Source organism: Lissotriton vulgaris, chromosome 11 (genome assembly GCF_964263255.1).
Source record: "Lissotriton vulgaris chromosome 11, aLisVul1.2, whole genome shotgun sequence".
NCBI classification, from domain to species: Eukaryota; Metazoa; Chordata; class Amphibia; order Caudata; family Salamandridae; genus Lissotriton; species Lissotriton vulgaris.
Genome location: NC_141699.1, coordinates 942,116,404 through 942,137,221, shown reverse-complemented (window position 1 = coordinate 942,137,221; position 20,818 = coordinate 942,116,404). Strand labels below are relative to the sequence as shown.

The following is a 20,818-nucleotide window of genomic DNA, read 5'->3' as shown; positions in this document are numbered from 1 at the left end:
GTTTCCCAGGGTGATTGGATATGGGGAGACCTGAATACAGTTATGAATAAGGCATGTTTTCCAGACGAAGATGGTCTTCCCCAAAGGAAAGGAACAGATCTAGAAAATGAAGTGTACGAATTAGGAAATGTTTCCCTCAACCTCATAGTTCTGAATGTCCAGTCCAAAACCAATACAGGTTCACAGTTTATAACAGTCCTGCCAGTAAAAGGTGAATTATGCGTTCGAAAAAATGGTTCAGTGCACCTAGGACACAGTGATTGTAATACTGTGGTCGAATTCAATGATAAAGGAAAGTCTACTTTCAAAGCTTCCCGCCATTCCTATTTCATTTGCGGACAGACAGCCTATGTACGTCTGCCCTTAGACTGGGGTGGAACGTGTTATATTGCGTTCCTACTGCCACCTGTTTTTCTAGCCCCGTCCAATTATCATCGAGACTCCCGACTTGTGCATGTGAGACATAAGAGGGACCTTTCCCCAGTTATCGATTACACTGAGTCAGCGTGGGACCAGTACAAGGATTACATTAAAGGATATTTCTGGTTCGTAGGTCCCGTCCAAAATAGTAAAATAATACGTAGGTTGACAAGAACACTGGAAGCAGTAGTGAATGAGACTACTTCTGCCATGGGAAACTTAACCGAAGAGCAGTCTGCTATGAGACTTGTTGTTCTTCAGAACCGCCTTGTTCTTGATGTCCTCCTGGCCGATAGGGGCGGAGCTTGTAGAGTGATAGGCTCCAGTTGTTGTGTGTTTATTCCTAATAACGCACCATCAGTGTATGCAGCAATAACAAGGCTCCATAAGATAGCTCACGAGATGCACCAGAATCCAGGCACCTGGACTTGGTCCGGTTGGCTCTGGAGTGTGATATCAGCCTGGGGATGGAAAGTATTGTCATTCCTAGGAATAGTACTGCTCATAATATTCAGTTGCTGTCTCTGTCTGCAATGTGGCCCAGCGATTTGCGGCTTGTGTGCCACTGCTTGTATTCCCCGTCCACGTTCACGTTCCCGTACACAAATGACAAAAGACGAGCAAATGATGCTATATGAACAAATAGATGGTCTCATGAAAATAGATGTATCCTGAAGGGCACAGTAGGGGACAAGGAGGGAATGAGGAAACAGAAAGTGTTATGTAGCCAGTGTGTCCCCCACTCGCACCCTATCCTTGTACCTATGCTCCATGTATGACCATGTTATCATGTAATTCCTTTCCCGTGCCTGTAATAATAATGCCTCTGCATTTTCGTTTAATGTTAGCATGTCAGTTATTAGGCCCTCCATGAATGAAACGTTAATTCTGCACTAAGGCCTACGTAGCCAATGCATTTACATGGTACACGTTTAAATATCGAGAAGCACACGTTTTTGTGGCCCAGCCGAGCCAGGCCCTGAATTCAGGCTCCGAGCCTCTTCTGACTCTGAAAGCTGCAGTTTAGGTATGCATCCCTGACCTCTCCCTTACTCCCTGCTCAGCCGAGAGGTGCCCGGCCTGGCCTGCCTGCCTGCCAAGACGGTATTTTGCCTACAGTTATCTGCTCAGCTCCGTGAAAACACATTCCAGTCTAGTTAAAGAGGTAAACATATTCAGCCTGCAGAGCATAGGGCCTAGCCTTCCTGTCTCCATGCAAGTGATTTACTGATCCCGTTGCCATAGTAGGCCCATGGCCCCCACGCAATGCACGAAGAAATATATGCACACACTAGCATTTAGTGATGAACAGCTTTTGCTCGAGAGACCTTTACTTCAGACAATACATCCTCCAAACACAAGATATCAGATATGCCAAAGATACAGGTCGTTCTGACATCCCAGACTCCAGACTCCTCTACTAGTGCTAAAGTCAGCCCCCCAGCTCTCCCCAGTTACACGTCAATTCCACGTCATGACCAGTTGCGCGCACATGTAGGGTAAAGGTTTCTGCTGACCCTGCAGACCTCCTCTATGCATCCACCCACCTGTGACACACCTATGACTCATCAAGTGAACACCCACGTGTACGCCTTTTTCACGCCTTCTTTCACTTGCTCCGCCTGGAGCGTTCCGCCTTCTCTATTCATTTCAATTGTATGGTTTTACTATATATAATGTGTTATGTGAATAAAACGTTAGATATCCCTTCCTGAACCTTAGTGGTGATGGAACCCGATTCTCAGTGACTCGAGTCATTTGAATTAAAGCCCTTTTGACTCAGATACCACGGACTCTGCCTCTCATTTATATGAGCTATCCTTATTCCTTGTTAATGTATAGAAATTATGCCAGGGTAATTTTATTTACCACAAAATACAGAAGACAAGTTCATAAGACTGGAGAGCGGGAGATGGCTACAGGTTTCAGGGAGCCACCTTTGTAAGCAAGTCATATAGAGTGGCTCCCTGTGAGTAACTTGCATCATCTAAGAGCTAATGCAAGGATCCTGTAACCGAATTCCCTCACATCAAATCTATGCTATGACAGGCTGCTTAAAGGTTAGCACTACCTTAGTTTAAATCCTTTATGTGAACTAGATTCACAGCCATGAGGTTAGTGAAGCATAGTTCCCTTTGATGAGAATTTGCTCTACAAGGATCTATTTGGTTGCCTAGTTGTTTAATGATGGGTGCTTATTCCAGTTCAAAAACTACAGTAAACAATCTCTCCAATTTTACATATTTATAAAGGTACTACCAGTTATAAGATACAATATAATCATGTTTTTAATATTAGGGATGATTTAAAGCTTCCTGGGTAGGTTTGGATTAAACATTGAGATGCTTTGAAGTTATCAAGAGTGCTTTCTCACCACAGTATGAAAAAGGTACCCAAATAGAGTATGTGTTTTGAAAAAGCACATACGCACTTTAAAGTCTGCCTTGAAGAAGTTGAATTGTGGACAATCAGATATTTTAAAAAGTTTCTATAGCATGTCGGTAAGAGAAACCAACGTCAACCAAAAACATGGCTTTATATAATGTCATTAGATAAGTGCTGTGATTCTCACTTTGGCTGCTAAAAAACAAATCTAACCCCATTAAATCCCTTAGCTTCCTCCTGAGCAGATAACTCCACTAGACTTCCAAATTAAATATTTTATAAAGTTTACAAATGACGAATTGTTTTGCCTTAGAAACAGTCATGCCTCCTGCTTTGAGACACTGATAAGCCAAACATGGCTTTACACCGAGCACCCTCATCTTAAAACAGCTTACACTTTTCAGATATCCCAAAAGCAAGGGTACTGGTATGGGTTTTCAACTTACCATCCAGGGACACAACTCTTGTTTGGAGCTGACATACTCATCTTGGCGAACTCTGCCTCTGAAAATGTCTCACCACGCCTTATACACTTAGACTTTTGAACAACGCTTCAAGACTTATTTATCCTGCTCAAATGTAATGTGTGAAGATACATTGGGTGGTAGATTGTAAGATGTGGGTTCTAATTTTTTGGTGCCGTCATTCAGCAAAAAATCATGTGATTCTAGTTACATTTCACTATCTTTGTGTGCATAAAGTTGTGTTATCTGAATATGTAAAAAACTGAATGTAAAGTGTATTTATTGCCTTAAATAAAAAACCTACCATCCTTCTGCATTGGATCCTGGGTTCTGTAATCCACTCTGGATCCCACTCAACCCCTACTTATAGCTCCTAGTTTTAAAGTTGCACCAGCTACAATAAATGTGTCCGCTGTAGCTTGCCCCTTGAAGCCACATTTGCACCATAACAAATGCCTGAAAAAAGGAAGTCATCTTGGAATGTTTCATAATTTTTTTGAGCATGATGTTTCTTTTACTTTTTTATTGTAGAATGTTCAGATGCATGTTGGCCTTTTTGAAATGAAGACAAAATGCAAAATATAATTTTTCTCGAGGAAGACATTTCAGATTATTGTTTTTGGAACAACTTATTTGTTCTAACTGTGGTACTTTTCAGTGAGGTGTTCGCTGGGACCATATTTTTCTAAATGAATGCACAATGGAGGATGTCTTTATTTACATTCTTAAAACTGCACTAACTGGACAGTGATTATACTTAATAGATCTCTGTTCAGTGATATATCTCTGTCAGCATTACCTAATATAGGTGCAATCCTCCTTAAACCCTCAGGAAGCCCTTCTCACTTCCAGTGACCATAACAACACCCCCTACTATGCCTAGTAACAGGGCACAGTAGTAACTGAAACCTTCTTTCAGGGGCTTTGGGAGCTCAGCCACTGGGGTTTAACTCAAGTTTCAGGGAAAATAAATCTTACATGATTATAAATAAATATTAATAATAATAGCAACACTTGATTTTATGTACTGTTTTATAATACAAAATTCTATCATTAATAAAGGGTGCAAATTTAAATGGTGCAAATTAAATAGTACTCAGTTTACCAACCTCGAATAATTCACCAAAGCCTTACTCTGAATAGCTATATAGCCGCAAAGTGTAACTTTTAACTAAACATTAAGGGGTCCTCAAAAGGGTCAAGATTTCATCAGAGAAGTTGAAAAAACTAGAAAGTGCTTTGAGAGACTGTCTTTTCAAAGGGTTATGTTACAGAATTGTATCAACAATGTGAGGTTTACATTTTCTAGTCTGTTTGCTTGTGTTATGTAAAATTGTATGTATTCTTAAAAGGATCATGATGCAAAGGGGGTGCAGTGCATATTTAATAAAGAGTGCACAGCTCCGAAAATAAGGTCCTATTTGAAGTATTAAGCTTGTTTCTTTTATTCTCCAATTCTTATTACAAGGGATTTACCTTTTTTGGAGTACTCCACATAAAAACGTGATGCATCAACAGCTCGCTGTGGATTCATTCCAAACTCCAGCATGTTAAGAAGAACCTTCAAAAGAGAAGAAAATACATGAGCAAAACAGCCAACGACCCAATAGCACCGAGAAGTGAGTACATATATAGCCTATATATAACCTACAAAATACCTCTTTCTTACATTGCCGACTTTAGTCGTCAGCACAGGGATTGGGTACAGTTTGCAGTGCATCTTATTCTAGGAAATAAGTGTCCTGATGTTCCAGAAACTGGTCACAAAATACTGCTAGCAAATTGAGGCCAGTTTTTTTGCGACTAGTGTGGAATTTACAGGCACATGCATCAAAGCCTTTTGCATCTCCAAACGGTGCAATTCCCAAAAATCGGCAGTTTGCGATTGCAAAATTAGCTTTTGCGATGCATCAAGGGTCAAGGCCCTCGCAATTTGAGAATTCACAATTAATTGCAAGTTTTCAGATTTTGATTGCATTTAAGGAATCGCATTTTGCGATTCTTTAAAGGCAATACAAGAACCACTTTGAAGTAGCGATTTTGCTACTAGGGGACGCAAATTACCATGAAGTTGAACTACATGGTAATTTGAAAAAACTTTGAAAAATGCACTAAAGTGCATTTTTCAAAGTTCCATTTTACACACACTCATGCCCTACGTGCATGTGTGCGTGCAAGATTTACTCATATGCAGATTTCAGGGGTGCAACAGGGTATCCTTTTGACACCCTTGAAATTGCATTCTCCATTTGCGATTCTCTAACTGAGAATCGCAAATTGAGAATTTCTTCCCATTCATTCCTATGGGCCTCTAAACCCATAGGAATGAATGGGGAGGTATTCCTTAATTGCGAGTCGCAATTTGCGAGTCGCAATTAAGGAATGTTTAGAAATCGCTATTTTTTAAGCGATTTCTACATGCATAGGCGTTTGCGATTCCTTAATTGCGAGTCCTTAAAAATCGTAATTAAGAAATCGCAAAAGCCAACATTGATGCATGTGCCTGTTAGCGAACAGGTTGGTTCACTAAATTCCTATTCAGAGTTCATCGTAATCTAACCCATCTCATGAATATTAACAAGGTAGGACGCAAATTGGAATTTACTCCTGTAGGACTCCATCAGAGGGACAGTGGCATGCAAGGGTCAGCAGACCACCATGCCTGTCGTGGCATTTAAATAAAGTAAACTTTTTTAAATGCATTCTATTTTTCCATAAAGGAAATAGGGCTGGCGTTAAAAAAAGTTTACTTTTCCTAAAAGGTTTGTTTGATAGTCATACCTGTTACTGCTGGTTAATTTCCCCACAAACTTCTTTTCAATTCACAAAGAGGAAGAGGCCCTTCCATTTTTCCACATTCATTACCATCCCAACTCGAGTCTGGAAATTTTCAATCTTTCACTAAACATTGAAATATCTCAGACCGATTTATTATTTAGAAGGGATGGCTACAACATGCCCCTTTCAAATTGCGAATCGGTATCCATTTGTAGTCCCATTTTAGGAGTCGGTAAAAGTTTACATACTACTAAGGTTGGATTAGTACATAGTAAAAACCTATTTGCAGACAAAAACACGACTGTTTTGCAATTTGCAGTGTTTGCTACTGCAAAATAGGTGTGTACATTAGGCCCAAGGTTCTCCCTGGATTTGGGTGTTCTTGATACACTGCCCAAATTAATTTCTCTTTTGGAACCTTCTTTTACAAACCGGGCTCTGAAAGCTCTAAAAAAAAAAAAAAAATTCATGCTAGTACTGTAGATTTTAATATTAATATTTCAGCCATTACTGGTGCGCCCTGCTGTAGGTAAATGAAATTAAATACATTTTACTAAGATCAAACATGCTCTAATGTATTTCATTCTGTTTTAAGATTTAACTTGGAAAGTTTAACTAGGAAAGTTATATTGATCATAGCGGTACTATGCAGTACTGCAAGCTTCAAAGTTCAAGGATTCCTGGGCAACTTCCAAAACTATAAAAACAGAAAATAAAAGCAAAAAGTGATGTGTTAACACCAGAACAAAAATAAGGAATCCTTTTGCCACAATATTAACACAACTGTGCGACTTATGGACAAATATACTGTATAATGTCAAACCTTGTATGCATTGTTTTCTTCTTTGTTTCTTTTTTTTAAAAAGGTGCTCCACATTTATAAAGGCGCTATACATTGCCTCTCTTTCTTTCAGGATCAACATTCTTTTCTGATCTTTAAAGTTAGATTGACTCTAAAATAAACGAATTGCACAGCCACCATTATCAAAATACAGTGAGAATGAGGCAGGAGTAACTTTGGTAGCCAGATCCTTTGGCTACTTAAAGACAGCGCTGTTTAGTCTGGCAAATTTGGTGCCCTGCCTACCTCAAACAATCTGAAATAATGTTTGTATGACTGAGTTGAGTACTCCCTTCTATGGCCTCTTTGGTGAAAGTCTCAATAAACAAGCATTGGTAATGCATTGGGTTCGCCTCTGTGATGGAAAATACGTTGTTTTTATAAATCACTGTCCGAGACGAAGGAAAGAGCTTCCTGACAAGTATCATGGGAATAGAGAGGATGTGGCGGAGTGGCCAGAGCTGCTGATTTGAGAACTGGGGATCCCGGGTCGAGTCTCGCGGTGCAACATCCTGTGATTCTGGGCAAATCACTTAATCTCTCTGGGTGATAAGTTATGCTATATAAATCTGCTGCAAGATGAAAAAGCAGCAAGAATCAAAATCTTATGAAAATGTAGTTCCACCAAAGCAGATGTTAACAGTATTTCGGCTACAGAAAATTGAAAATTTGAGAAACAAGCATCGGTAAATGCAGGAAAATATGCTACGGCTAACAGAAATGGAGGAAAAGTAAGTGGGAAGCACAGGAACCAATGAAAAGCCAGGAAAATGAGTTCCTTTTAAGATCTATATTAAAAATAATAGATTTCACAAGCAAAGAACAAGCACTGTGCAGGGAAAACCTAAAAATTGTGCTATTTTACGTGGAAGATTTTTATGCATGTGGGAGCATATTAATACAAATAGCGATTTTGAGCATGTCTTATACTTTGCCGACACTACAATACTATGTAATCAAATTCATTCTGATCATCATTCTTGTATAAAAGTTTCTGATGCATTGATTTACAGATTGTGCGAACACTTTGATTTAGACATAGTAGTTTATTTGTATTTGTAAATTTTTTAATCTGAATAAAATAGTTTTAAAAATGTTTGATTATGAGCAATGCTTACATGCTTGATTCTCATCTGTCCGGCTACAGACTGATCTGATGTAACTGGATTAATCCAGGTAAGGAGGAAACACAAAATGTTTTTGTAACTTTGCAGAGGATCCAAATAAAGAAACCAGCCACATTAACGTTGTGTAAAATGGATACAATAGAGGTGGGATGGGGTGTGGTAGGCTCCATTTGGAGAAAGTCATCTCTGTCTAGGTTCCCATTTTGGCTATTCATTTATATTCCTGGACCGTCATCAGGGCAAACACTAGCAAAGTGCACCAACAACTCTGAAAAGAATATTGACAACAGAAAAACATAGTTATATGTATTGCAGTCCAGGAATATACATATAACTATGTTTTTCTGTTGTCAATATTCTTTTCAGAGTTGTTGGTGCACTTTGCTAGTGTTTGCCCTGATGATGGGGCACATCATCCATTGAATTTTGACCGAAACTTCAACTCCTTATGGCCTATAATGCTATGTGCAGTCGCTACCACAGTAAAGTGGGTAATTTACTTACACTGCAATATGTCACTTCTGTATGCCACATGCTTGCATTTGCACATGGGTATATTATATATATATATATATATATTAATATCATAGTGAGTAGGGATTCTGTTACTCTACTCTAATTGCACTTAATCACTAATATTTCAACCAAAATCACCTTACGTAATGAACCATTGTTGGACAGATAAATCTGGCACAGGAAAATAATATGGTCACAAGGATTCCAGAAATCAACCATCATTATTATTCAGGAGGAAGGAAAGTAAAGACCCCTTTCTGCACCTGCTCCTCCTCTTCCGCTCACTGCCCATCCAATACGATTGAGCCTTACCAGATGCTCATGGTTTGAAGTAGTGGCTGTCAACACTGTGTGATAGCAAGTACTCCCATTTAGGCTTTAACTTAAAAGATTGGGTTCCCTTGCTTGAACTGTTCATAATAATAGACATCTCCTCAGTCAAAACTGAATGAAAAACTAAAACAGAAGGGAAACTTAGGCAGATATCAAGAACAAAAGATACATGTGGCTTTAGCGAAGCGTCTGACCCTTAGAATGTCCTACAAATAAGAAGTCTCGGGTGAAGAGCCACTTTAGGTATATCCAGGGAAAGGAGGCGCTAGAAAATATATCAAAGTGATGGTCAAGTTGGTTTGTCCGATTCCCAAACATGATCCTGTCCTCAAGTAGTAAGGACCGTGACAAGAGGGATGAAGTGGTATTTGCAAAAAACGGCCATGGCTGACTACCCTTAATAACAGTTTGACCTTCTAGGTGCAAAGAACACTTTAAACTGTAGAAAATGGTAAACAGTCAAAATATCGAGTTTTTAATTTCGACCTACACTAATATCGAGTTGCTAATATCGATGGGACAGAATATCGATGTCCAGAATATCGATGGCCAGAATATCGACCCTAAGGTAAGTAATATCGAAATTACTAATATCGATAGCATATATATCGATGTAAGTAATTTCGATTTACTAATATGTGTTAGAAATATAAGTTAAGTATTTAAATTAATTGTTATAATATGTGTTTAATATGTTTTTATAATTTAAAAATATATAAGAGTAAATAATATGTTTTACTACCACAGCGGGTTGTGGGTTTATAGGGGAATAGGGTGGGAAGTAATTTATTTGTAATTAAATAATTAATTTTTCAATGATTAATTTATTTTGCAATTAAATATTAATTGGCAATTATTTATTTAAATTGATTAATTGATTAATTAATTGATAATTTATGTATATTTTTAACTAAATTATGTTTTACTACCACAGCGGGTTGTGGGTTTATAGGGGAATAGGGTGGGAAGTAATTTATTTGTAATTAAATAATTATTTTTCAATTATTAATTTATTTTGCAATTAAATATTAATTGGCAATGATTTATTTTAATTGATTAATTGATTAATTAATTGATAATTTATGTATATTTTTAACTAAATTATATGTTTTACTACTGGAGCGGGTTGTGGGTTTATAGGGGAATAGGGTGGGAAGTAATTTATTTGTAATATTAATTAATTTTGGGTAAAGGGGTATTTTTAGGGTTCAGGGTCAGTTTTCAGTTTTTGGGTAAAGGGGTATTTTTAGGGTTCAGGGTCAGTTTTCAGTTTTTGGGTAAAGGGGTATTTTTAGGGTTCAGGGTCAGTTTTCAGTTTTTGGGTAAAGGGGTATTTTTTGGGTTCAGGGTCAGTTTTCAGTTCTTTGGTAAAGGGGTATTTTTAGGGTTCAGGGTCAGTTTTCAGTTCTTTGGTAAAGGGGTATTTTTAGGGTTCAGGGTCAGTTTTCAGTTTATGGGTAAAGGGGTATTTTTAGGGTTCAGGGTCAGTTTTCAGTTTTTGGGTAAAGGGGTATTTTTAGGGTTCAGGGTCAGTTTTCAGTTTTTGGGTAAAGGGGTATTTTTAGGGTTCAGGGTCAGTTTTCAGTTTTTGGGTAAAGGGGTATTTTTAGGGTTCAGGGTCAGTTTTCAGTTTTTGGGTAAAGGGGTATTTTTTGGGTTCAGGGTCAGTTTTCAGTTCTTTGGTAAAGGGGTATTTTTAGGGTTCAGGGTCAGTTTTCAGTTTTTGGGTAAAGGGGTATTTTTAGGGTTCAGGGTCAGTTTTCAGTTTTTGGGTAAAGGGGTATTTTTAGGGTTCAGGGTCAGTTTTCAGTTTTTGGGTAAAGGGGTATTTTTAGGGTTCAGGGTCAGTTTTCAGTTTTTGGGTAAAGGGGTATTTTTAGGGTTCAGGGTCAGTTTTAGGTTTTTGGGTAAAGGGGTATTTTTAGGGTTCAGGGTCAGTTTTAGGTTTTTGGGTAAAGGGGTATTTTTAGTGTTCAGGGTCAGTTTTCCCTACTGTTGCACCCACTGGAGTGGGAATAGTAATTATTGTTAAGTAATTATATATTATATATGATTCATTTTTTTTTATTAAATATGTATTATTATTTTTTTTTAACAATTATTATATATATTTTAATATGTTTAAGTAATTATTATGTATTATTTACAGTTTTTTTTATGTTATTTTAAATTTTTAAAAAATCGATATATTTAACAACGATATTTTTTACATCGATATTAAATTTTCGATATTTTGGTACTTACCATGTTGTACATAGGGCGTCGATATTTTTGCTATCGATATAATTACGCCGATATTTGTGTAGGTCGAAATTCTGTCTGTCGAAATTCTGTCATAGATCCGTAGAAAATAACATGTTGTTTGACAGTTGGTTCTACAACTGGTACTAAATACATTTTGTAAGCAAAGGCTGGTGCCTCTGAGAGGGCGTGTTGTTAGACAAGTTGGAGTTCGGCTTATCTGATAAACTATTTCCACAATGGTACATACATTTGGGTATTAAACATTTTCTTGCTAGTTGCATTTACAGATTTTGGTGCAGATGTATCATTGTAGCAGTTTGAGAGTCCTTAATAGCGATTTTTAGAGAATCGCTATTAGGGACTCGCAAAATGCTGTGTAGGTAATAATCACAATAATTTTTGTGATTCCTAAATATTCCTTAATTGCGCATTGCAAATTGCAATCTGCAATTAAGGAATCCCTTCTCATTCATTCCTATGGGCTAGGAGTAGTCGCAAATTGTGCATGCAATTTCAAGGGTGCAAGGATGCCTAATGAACACCCTGTTGCATCCCTGAAATGTGCATGTGTGCACATGTGGCGCACATACATGCCCATGGCACTTTGTAAAACGCTAAAAAGTGTTTTTTTCGAGGAAATTGCAAATAACCACCAACTTGAAGTTGGTGGTAATTTGCGATTCCTTACAGCAATATCGCAATTTATGATGGCTTCTAGAATAGCATTTAGGGAATCCCAAATTCTGATTCTCTAAATGCATGCGCAAAATAGGGAATCTCAAATTTTGTGATTCCTTATTTTGCGAGCAGGTTTTTCTTTCCTACATTGAACACAGCTAAATTGCCATCGCAAACGCTGAAATTCTGCAATTTCAGCGTTTGCAATCGCAATTTAGCTTGATACATCTAGCCCTTTGCCCTTTTGTATATAAGAAATGTAAGTATTTACCAACCCAAATGGTTGTTTTGTACCAACTTTCTGGCCGCCATGTTATCACCTTGAGAGGGATGAAAAGCTGAGTGAATCATGTCAGGTTACAATATCATCTCGCACCTTTATCGAACTACTGCAAATTAAGTGCAAAAACACGCAGTCTGTCTTTCATGCCATTGCTAATAGTATACACCTTGAAATGTGTTTTCTTACCTGCACGTGTCCTTGAGGCTGCATGAAGCCCCCCATGACTCCAAAGGCGCACAAAAGCTGATCAGTGTCTGCATCGGTTGCCAGGGCAGGAATGATGGTGTGGAATGGACGTTTCCCTGGTAACAGACAGTTGGGGTGGCTAGGTGACAGAGAGAAACCAGAGCCTCGGTTCTGAAAAATAGGAAAAAAAATAGTGTCAATGTTTAATAACTATTTGTTTATTTATTTTATTTGAAAGGTTTTATATAGTGCTTCCAAATAGTATCTCCCTCAACTGATAGGTGGTACTATCATGATCTTGGATTCAAAAGACTTCCAGTGGTGCAAAATCGGCCCTGCAACAAAATCGGCCGAAAACCGGCCCTAGCAAAGCGCTCGGCGGCACCTCCACGCCCCACCCTCCCCCCCACCCGAGTGGGGCGGCCAAACACTTTGCCAGGGCCGGTTTTGGTTCCCAGTCCGGCCCTGATCTTAACTGTGTTACTTAGTGGTCAGACTGACTGATTATTAAGAAACTTTATTCACAGTAAATGTGAAATTGGGCCCAAACAGATTTTGAAGGGATCTAACTTTTTGAGTTTGGGTAAATTGCACATTGACGCTTACTGTGTTGGGATCACACAAACTGTATTAAATGATGTAATCCATCAATCATTATCACCTTCCCAGGGTGCTTTTAATAGGCTCCACATAACTGCAGAAAATTACAAAATGTACTCAGATATGTTACGTTATGTTAATTGAATTTGTAGAGCGCAGCGGCTACCCTAAGGTGTCCTGGCGCTATGTACTGCCTGTAAGTTAGCGGAGAGATGCTCAATGGGTGAACAACCAAGTCTTCAGTCCTTTTCTAAAGGAAAGGAGGTCTGCAGCATATTTGCATCTGCTTCTCAAAAATTATCAACAATTTTGAGCTGTGTTGAGAAGTAAGCCAGTGGAAAATTTGAAAGCTACTATTTCAACTATCTCCAATTGCTTTGTCAGGATCACGTGACAAGATTATATGCTTAGCTCTAGTAATTAAAAATAAGTAAGAGCTTTTCTTAATTACTACATCTTTTTCCACCAATCGTTACATTATATATTTATAGCATTCGTTGAAAGTGACTCCTTTATTAATCACTTTAACAGTTAATGTCTGATGGGGCAATTCCTTACACCAGTCAAAATGCAATTAATGATCTAGTCCCTATGATCAAAATGATCTTTCATAGTCAATATCTATTAGCATTGTCACTGATTATATATATATATATATACATATATATATATATATATATATACATATATATATATATATATATATATATATATATATATATATATATATATATATATATATATATATATATATATATATATACACATATATACAGATCATAATTGTAATTTCCTCTACGCGGATGTTTCAAACATGTAACAAATACACTCAGATTTCAACAAATGGCTACTAATGCCATGTGCATTCCAGAAAATGTTTTGCATTAGATTTCATTCATCGACCCAGTTAATAGCAAAAAGCGCCTTGACACAGGGTTTTTGCCTACACAAATCCCCCCACGTTTTGGAAAGAATCTGCATGGGGAAATGATATACAAGAAGGGTAAAAAAAAAACTGATACATAAGCCACGAGTTCAAACAGAGGTAGAGAAGATGAGCTTAACATGTGACCTCTGCACTTATGCAGTAGCAAAGAGATTTGGGCTGCATATACAAAGCAACGCTATAAAGTGTGTGGGGGGGGGTATGGGGGTCGTTGGATCTGGAAATTAACCAATCAATACAATCCTTATTCGGTTTTTCAATCATAAAAGAAGGTAAGTGAGCAGCAATTAAAAAATACAACTGTAAAGTTGAAGAAGTCGTTGGATCTGGAAGTCATCCTGTTACATCTTCTGAAGTATTTTGGTGACACATAATGCTATAATGGAGAAGCCACCTTAGGGTTCAATGACCTACAAGTCAAAAAGAACAAGTGAAATAAATAAGTCATGGTGGGACGTGCGGAAAAGCGTGCGGTGCCATCTTAGGTAACAGTATATTGAAAGTAGGAGGGAGCCGGAGTAATGGGGGGCCTGCAGAGTGAGTTACATGATAAATATGAGATGCTTTTAGGGCAGCAACTCAGGTGTGGTCAATTTTCCTTAGCTCTGAAGGGTGTTGTTGGCCACAAGCTGAAGAACATGCGCAGGCCAGCATGGGCCTGTGAAAGGCAAAACCTAGACATGACGAAAATTGATGGATGGCTATGTAATGGCACATAATACTGGCCGCAAATAACAAGCATTAGCAAAGCCAATAGACCTCGCCAATGCAAGAGCTGTTGGCCTTACCAATCTGTTTTAGCCATGTTGTTCACCAGCATGGCTGCTGTTTAGCATGGCTAAAAGTTAGAGGCGTGGAGTGGTGTAGAGTGGAATGGTGAAGAGTGGAGTGTCAAAGAGTGGCATGGCATGGCATAGAGAGGCATAGAGTGGAGTCACAAGTGTGGTGTACAGTGAAGTGAAGTAGCGTGGACTGATGTCAAGTAAAATGGCGTAGAGGGGCAAAGAGTGCAGTGGCGTAAAGTGCAGCAGCATAGAATTCTGTGGTGTACCATGCAGCACTGTAGAATGTAGTGGCATAGATTAGAATGTTGCATAGTAGATTGCAGTGGTGCAGAGTAGAGTAGAGTGGTGTAGAGTACAGTTGTACAGAAGAGAATGGCACAGAGTGCAGTGGAGTAGAGTGGCATTGAGTGGTGCAGAATAGAATATAGCGCAGCAGACTGCAGTAGCATCCAGTGCAGTGGTGTAAAGTGGAATGATGCAAAGTAGAGTGGGGAAAAGTGCAATGCCATAGAGTGCAGAGTCAAAGAATGTAGTGGCAAAGAATGCAGTAGTGCAAGGTAACTAGTATAGAGTTTAGTGGCCTAGAGTGCAGTGTTACAGAGTAGAGTGTCATAGAGTGCAGTGGCGAAGAGTGGCGTAAAATGCATTGGTGTATAGTGCAAAGTGTGTACAGCGGCATAGCGTGCAGTGGTGTACAGCAGAATGGCTTAGAGTAGAGTGCAATGCCATAGAGTGGGTTACTGGGAGTGACGTAGAGTAGAGTGGACTAGTGTAGAGTGCATTGGTGTAGAGTGGTGTAGAGTGCAGCGGCATGGAATTCCACAGCGTACAATGCAGCATTGTAGAAAGCAGTGGCATAGACTAGAATGGTGCACAGTACAGTGAAGTGGTGTAGAGTGAAGTGGTGCAGTGAAGTGGTGCAGAGTACAGTGGCTTAGAAAGCAGTGAAGCAAAGTAGAGTGGCGTAGAGAGAGTGCAGAAGCATAGAGGGGTGTAGAGTATAGTATAGTGGTGTAATGTGGAGTGGCATAGAATGCAGTGGTCTAGAGTGGAGTGCTGCAAAGTTCAGTGGTGGAGAGTGCAGTGTTGCAGAGTAGAGTGCAGTGGTGTAGAATGGCATAGAGTGCAGTGTCATAGAGTGCAGCAGAGTAGAGTGGCACAGAGAGCAGTGTTGTAGACTACAGTGGTGCAGAGGAGAGTGCAGTGGCAGACTGCAGAGGTATAGAGTGCTGAGGCATAGATTGACAAAAGAGTGCAGTTTGGCATAGAGAGCATAGAGAGCAGTGGCATCGAGTGATGTGGTGCAGAAGCAGAATAGAGTGCATGCCTTTGTGAATTTACTTTGAAACATCCAACTGGTACATATTCACATGCTCCATAATGCCTTTGTTCATAGGCCCAATAGGTCATTTTAGATTGTTCAATGTACTACTTCATCAAGTGACAGTGAGCATTTAGCCACATTATACTGCAGTGGTTCTCCAACTTGAAAAGTGAGCATGCTAGCTAACATTGCATTATGGGACATATGTATAGTATCTACACTAATACCAAGTATGCAAGGAATACAGACAAACCACCTGAATCTTACAATGTAAATGAGCAATAAATAAGGTCCCTAATGGTGGTATTTTTTCCGGAGAGTTTTATATAGTGCGAACCTGATCCGAAGGAATCAGAGCACTTTACATGAGCACCAGTTGCGTTACACAAGGACACATTCATTTTTTTGCCTATGCCCGGGGAGATTAAGTGATTTGCCCAGAATCACGGTATGTTGAGCTTCATTGCCAAGACTTGAACCCGGTTCCCCAGATTTGAGCCGTTAGACGACATCTTCTACCCTAAGTATCAACACATTTCCTCTTAGACGCAGAATGCAGAAAATGAACAAGTTACTTGCCTTCAGTAATGATCGTTGTGGCTGATACTCTATCTAACTAGAGATTCTTCACCTTTAAAATATTCCCAGGCACTAGACTGGATTTGGAAAGTTTTACAGCAATACTCCCCCGTGTCGATAGCCGGATCCAAGTGGCTCCACGATGACTCCATACCCAAACGGAATTTAAGGAGAGGAAACACATATAAGTGTCACCCATGTGCATGGATGTCAGTTTCTTAATATTTCTCCTTCCATGCCCTTAGATACAGAGTATAATAAACAAATGGCAAAATCTAGCTGGGAGCCTTTTTATGATGTTCAGGAGCCCACTCTACAGAACAGGGAGGTGGGGGAAGGGGACGATGAGGAGCAAATACCACAGTAGCACTTCCCACCTGTGGGTTACCTCTGGAGTGCACTCAGATTAGGGAGCCTTGCAGTATCAGTGGAGAAGGTTCCCTCCTGTCAGACTGGACTTTAAAGGAAGAAGTAGTGTTTCATGAGTGCGCTACCGCCAACATCGCAGCCTGGCAGATGTCCAAAACTGGCACCCCACTCGCCAATACCATTGTAGCAGCCTTGGTTTGGTGGAGTGAGCCCATAGGCTTCACAGGAGTTGCTTCTTGGTCAGCTCATATAGGATTTTGATGAAGAGGACTATCCATGTTTAGGAATAGTTGGTGTATATTTTGATGATGCTGCATGAAAGAACATACACACAAGTGAGATGGGACCTCGTGGTGAGCTAACAGGGGGTATCCAATTCTGCAGGAAATACACCAAGGTTCTCTACAAGTCCCAACATTATGGACACTACATGTAAATAGAGTAGTGGACTTTCTAAGTGGCTGCGGCAATGATTCACCAAAACTATGTAAATCTCTGGTTTCGGCCCATGTGTTCATGGATGACATGTTGCTGATCTCCGAGACACCCAGGGGCCTACAGACTCCATTAGATCACTTTGAGTCCTCTGAGAACAGAGGCGGTAGGACGTTAATGCGGTCAAAGCATAATTTATGACCTTTAACCCTCACAGGGGCTATTGAGGTGTACCTACTTTGGATAGGGTAAAACTAGAGAGGGTGAAGACATTTGATTATTTTGACATTCAACTGTCTCATAATATATCATACAATATGCATATCGAAGAAAAGCGCTGTAAAGCTGTCGCAGTATAATTCCAGCATACTGAAGACCCATGGATCCATCCTGATTAGAATCTGTAACACCAGCTTTGCAGATATACAATACACTGTCTGTGGAGCTGCTTTCTAAGGCATGGAATTGTGAGGTCATATGTATGGCCAGAGTTTGCCTACAACGGAGAGGACATTTTTGAGATATCTCATTAAGCTACACCAGAGCACTCCATCAATATCATTATACATGGACATTGAATATAATCAATCTCACAGAGATCTTGATTATACTGGAGATGACTATGGTATTGAGAGGAGATTGTCAAGTTTAGAAAGGCTCTTGAGAAGGTGGTCAGCCTTGATGAACCTTGGTTGAAATTTGTACGGACAGAAATTGCAGATGCTTGGCTTAGTGAATTGTAGAAGACAGCAACACAGGTTCATCAAATCCCTAAAGATCAGATTAAAGAAAAGTACTGGGCATAAAAATGAGAACAAGACCTGCTAAGCCTGAGACATGGGGCACTGACCACTGCATTTTTAGCTCATAAATTATTAAATTAAATTCAGCTTATTTTTAGATCTTATTCTTCCACCTTTGGCCAAATCACTGTATCTCAATTTCTCTAGCAATAAATAATTTTTGGTGGCAAATGGTCTAATTTTTGTAAATAGGAGGTAAGACGTATTTATGAGGCTAAATTTGTGGAACATGCTGGCACACTAGATGAGAACCCTATAACGATTATGCGCCCATATTGATTATATGTTCAAATTAGCAGATGAATTAAAGGCAGAGTGTATCGTCTTGTGTGTTCTCTTTTTTCTATTTGTGATTTGTCATGTGTTTTAAATGAAACAGAAGAATATTTTTTAATCTTTTAGCTTTCTTATGAAATATACTGTATATATGAAGGATCAGATCATATTATATGTGTACTGATTTTTGTAATGATATTTTTATATTAAATATCTGAGACAGTTAGTAAACTTGTGGCACTATACTTGATTTTTGGGGTTGTATGTATGAGTTGTGGACAAGTCTGAGATTGTGTGTTACTTGAAATTTTGATTGTAATTCTCTGGTGATGTTGGATTCCAAAAGGGAACATTAGTCTAATGTTTCTAAAACCAGAGCATTTATTTTCCCAGCTTGCAAATCTGATCCTGAGACAGTCGCACATTTATTATTCTTCTGTAATGCTTACTCTGTTGCTTAACACCTTCCATGCTCATGACGAGCTCAGCTCGTCATGAGCCACAGTGCGTGTGTGCTCATGACGAGCTGAGCTCGCCATGACCGTTAGAACGCTCGCACGCTGGGCAAATTCCCCTGCTGTGCGAGTGTTCTAAAGAAACGGGTGTGGTCATGACGAGCTCAGCTCGTCATGAGCACTCGACCACTTGGCTCATGACAGGCTGAGCTCGTCATGAGCACCGGGGCGCTTCGCGCTCCCCCCCCCCTCCCCCAGCACAGCAGGGGAATATGCCCTGCAGGGAAGGGGTTACAAAAATGATTGCTCCAGTTTGCAGAAATCTAGGGATTAGCCAATTCAAAATTGTTCTGAGAATTTTGAGAACTGATACCTGTGGGACCATTGTATATAGTGTAACAAGGTTTTTAACCTCAATGTGACATACACGAAGTTCAATTATGAAAATAAAAATTGTAATACCATGTATATTTCAGTTTGAGCTATATCTTTTTAGACTTTGATATATGCATTAATATCATGTTTTACTTGTGTATATATGGATGTGTTTTAAAATGTGTATAGATTTAGGAGATTTATCCCACAATAAACTGAATATTTTGGCTTGACTAGTAAGGACAAATTTAAACAGTCTGATAGTCAATGCAGCACAGAAGGAAGAGTTAGAGGGGAGCTGTCTCTACTAGTAGTTGGCCTCCGCCACTAACACGATTCCTGCTCCAAAAGGATTGGGCCTGCTGTAGCTGCACAGGTTGGGAGGGCTAGGGTTGTCTGTAATCTGGTGGCCTGAAATGACACCTACATTTCCTGTACTGTTGGTGGAACTGCTTTGTGGGAGACAAGTGTCATGTCCCACGGAGGTGGGCAGTCTCGAACACCGTCTTGAGACATTTTCTTACAGGTGGAAACTACAGTTCCCATGATCCTTGGTACTGCGCGCGACGCCTCAGTCCGATGACGTCACACGCGGAAGCTTCATTACGGAGCGGGGGACGACAGCGCCTTGCCGTTGATTCTGTAAGCTGATCGAAGACACGGTAGGATATCGTTCCTCGATTTCCAGCGTATCCTTTGTGTGAGACTTTGACGTTCAGGTATCTAGTTCCTTGAGCGCTCCGTTTGAGCATTCTGCTCGCTGTAACGGAGCTTTTGGAGTGTGTTAAGTGGAGCCCTCGGCTGAGGCTCTGGTCTAGAGTTTCCGAGGAGGTTCTGTTCTGTGACTACTAGCAAGCGGTATTCTAGCTGGACTTTCCCGTCTGGAGAGCGATATTGATTTGGGTGGTACTACTGCCCGGATCCGAACCTCAGACTGTATTTCTGTGTTTCTTAAGCATTACCTCCGAATCTGTGACGCTAATTTCCACAGCCCTCTGGACCAGTGGGGTATTGACTTAAGTATTGCTACATGAAGTAGAAGATACTTTGTTTATATTTTACGGAGGTTCTTTGAGTACATGGGAAGTGCTCATTCTGGACAGGTGGGCCATACTAGTTAATCTGAAGAAGTATTCAGCGTTCTTTTTCTTTGGGCACAAGTATATGTATGGTCAAGTATTCCTATGTGGAGTATCCAGCTTAAACCGCTCACAGTAAAACCCTCCAGGTGAGGTTAACCCGGAGGTTTATTTGATTGTGGTATCTGAGACTAACGATTATTTTCTATTTTGTGGATTTTCCTACAACAGGGGCTTAATGAGCTTCGCCTGGCAGGCTATTTCCCATTTGCCCTCTGTTGAAGCCATTGATGTTATTACAGTTGGTACGTGTATGTTACAATAGAGTGTTATTAGGTCATGTACAGTTGATCCGAAAGATAACATATAGATTCTTGTATTCTAGATCTGTGATATATGTTCTACAATCTGATTGCAAGGCAAAGCCAACCTTTTCCCTCCCTACAGGTAATAAGCATACGAATATCTCTAGTTAGTGGGGAAGTACATTGTGCACTGTATCTGGGTATAATGTCTCTAAAGTGTGTGCTTGACTCA

General features: G+C 39.6%; 1 protein-coding gene across 3 annotated transcripts in view; it reads right to left on the bottom strand.

Annotated features, from left to right (window-relative positions):
* Window positions 1-20,818, bottom strand: part of LOC147683718 (uncharacterized) — a 665,741-nt gene that overhangs the window by 28,609 nt on the left and 616,314 nt on the right. For 2 of the 3 annotated variants that reach the window (XM_086944090.1, XM_086944091.1), the window contains exons 10-11: window positions 12,256-12,426; window positions 4,746-4,830 (exon numbers count right to left, since the gene is read on the bottom strand). In XM_086944090.1, coding sequence (XP_086800216.1) covers window positions 4,746-4,830; window positions 12,256-12,426 — 256 coding nt within the window. The remainder of the gene's footprint in view (window positions 1-4,745; window positions 4,831-12,255; window positions 12,427-20,818) is intronic. The other variant, XM_086944092.1, reaches the window with a different exon arrangement.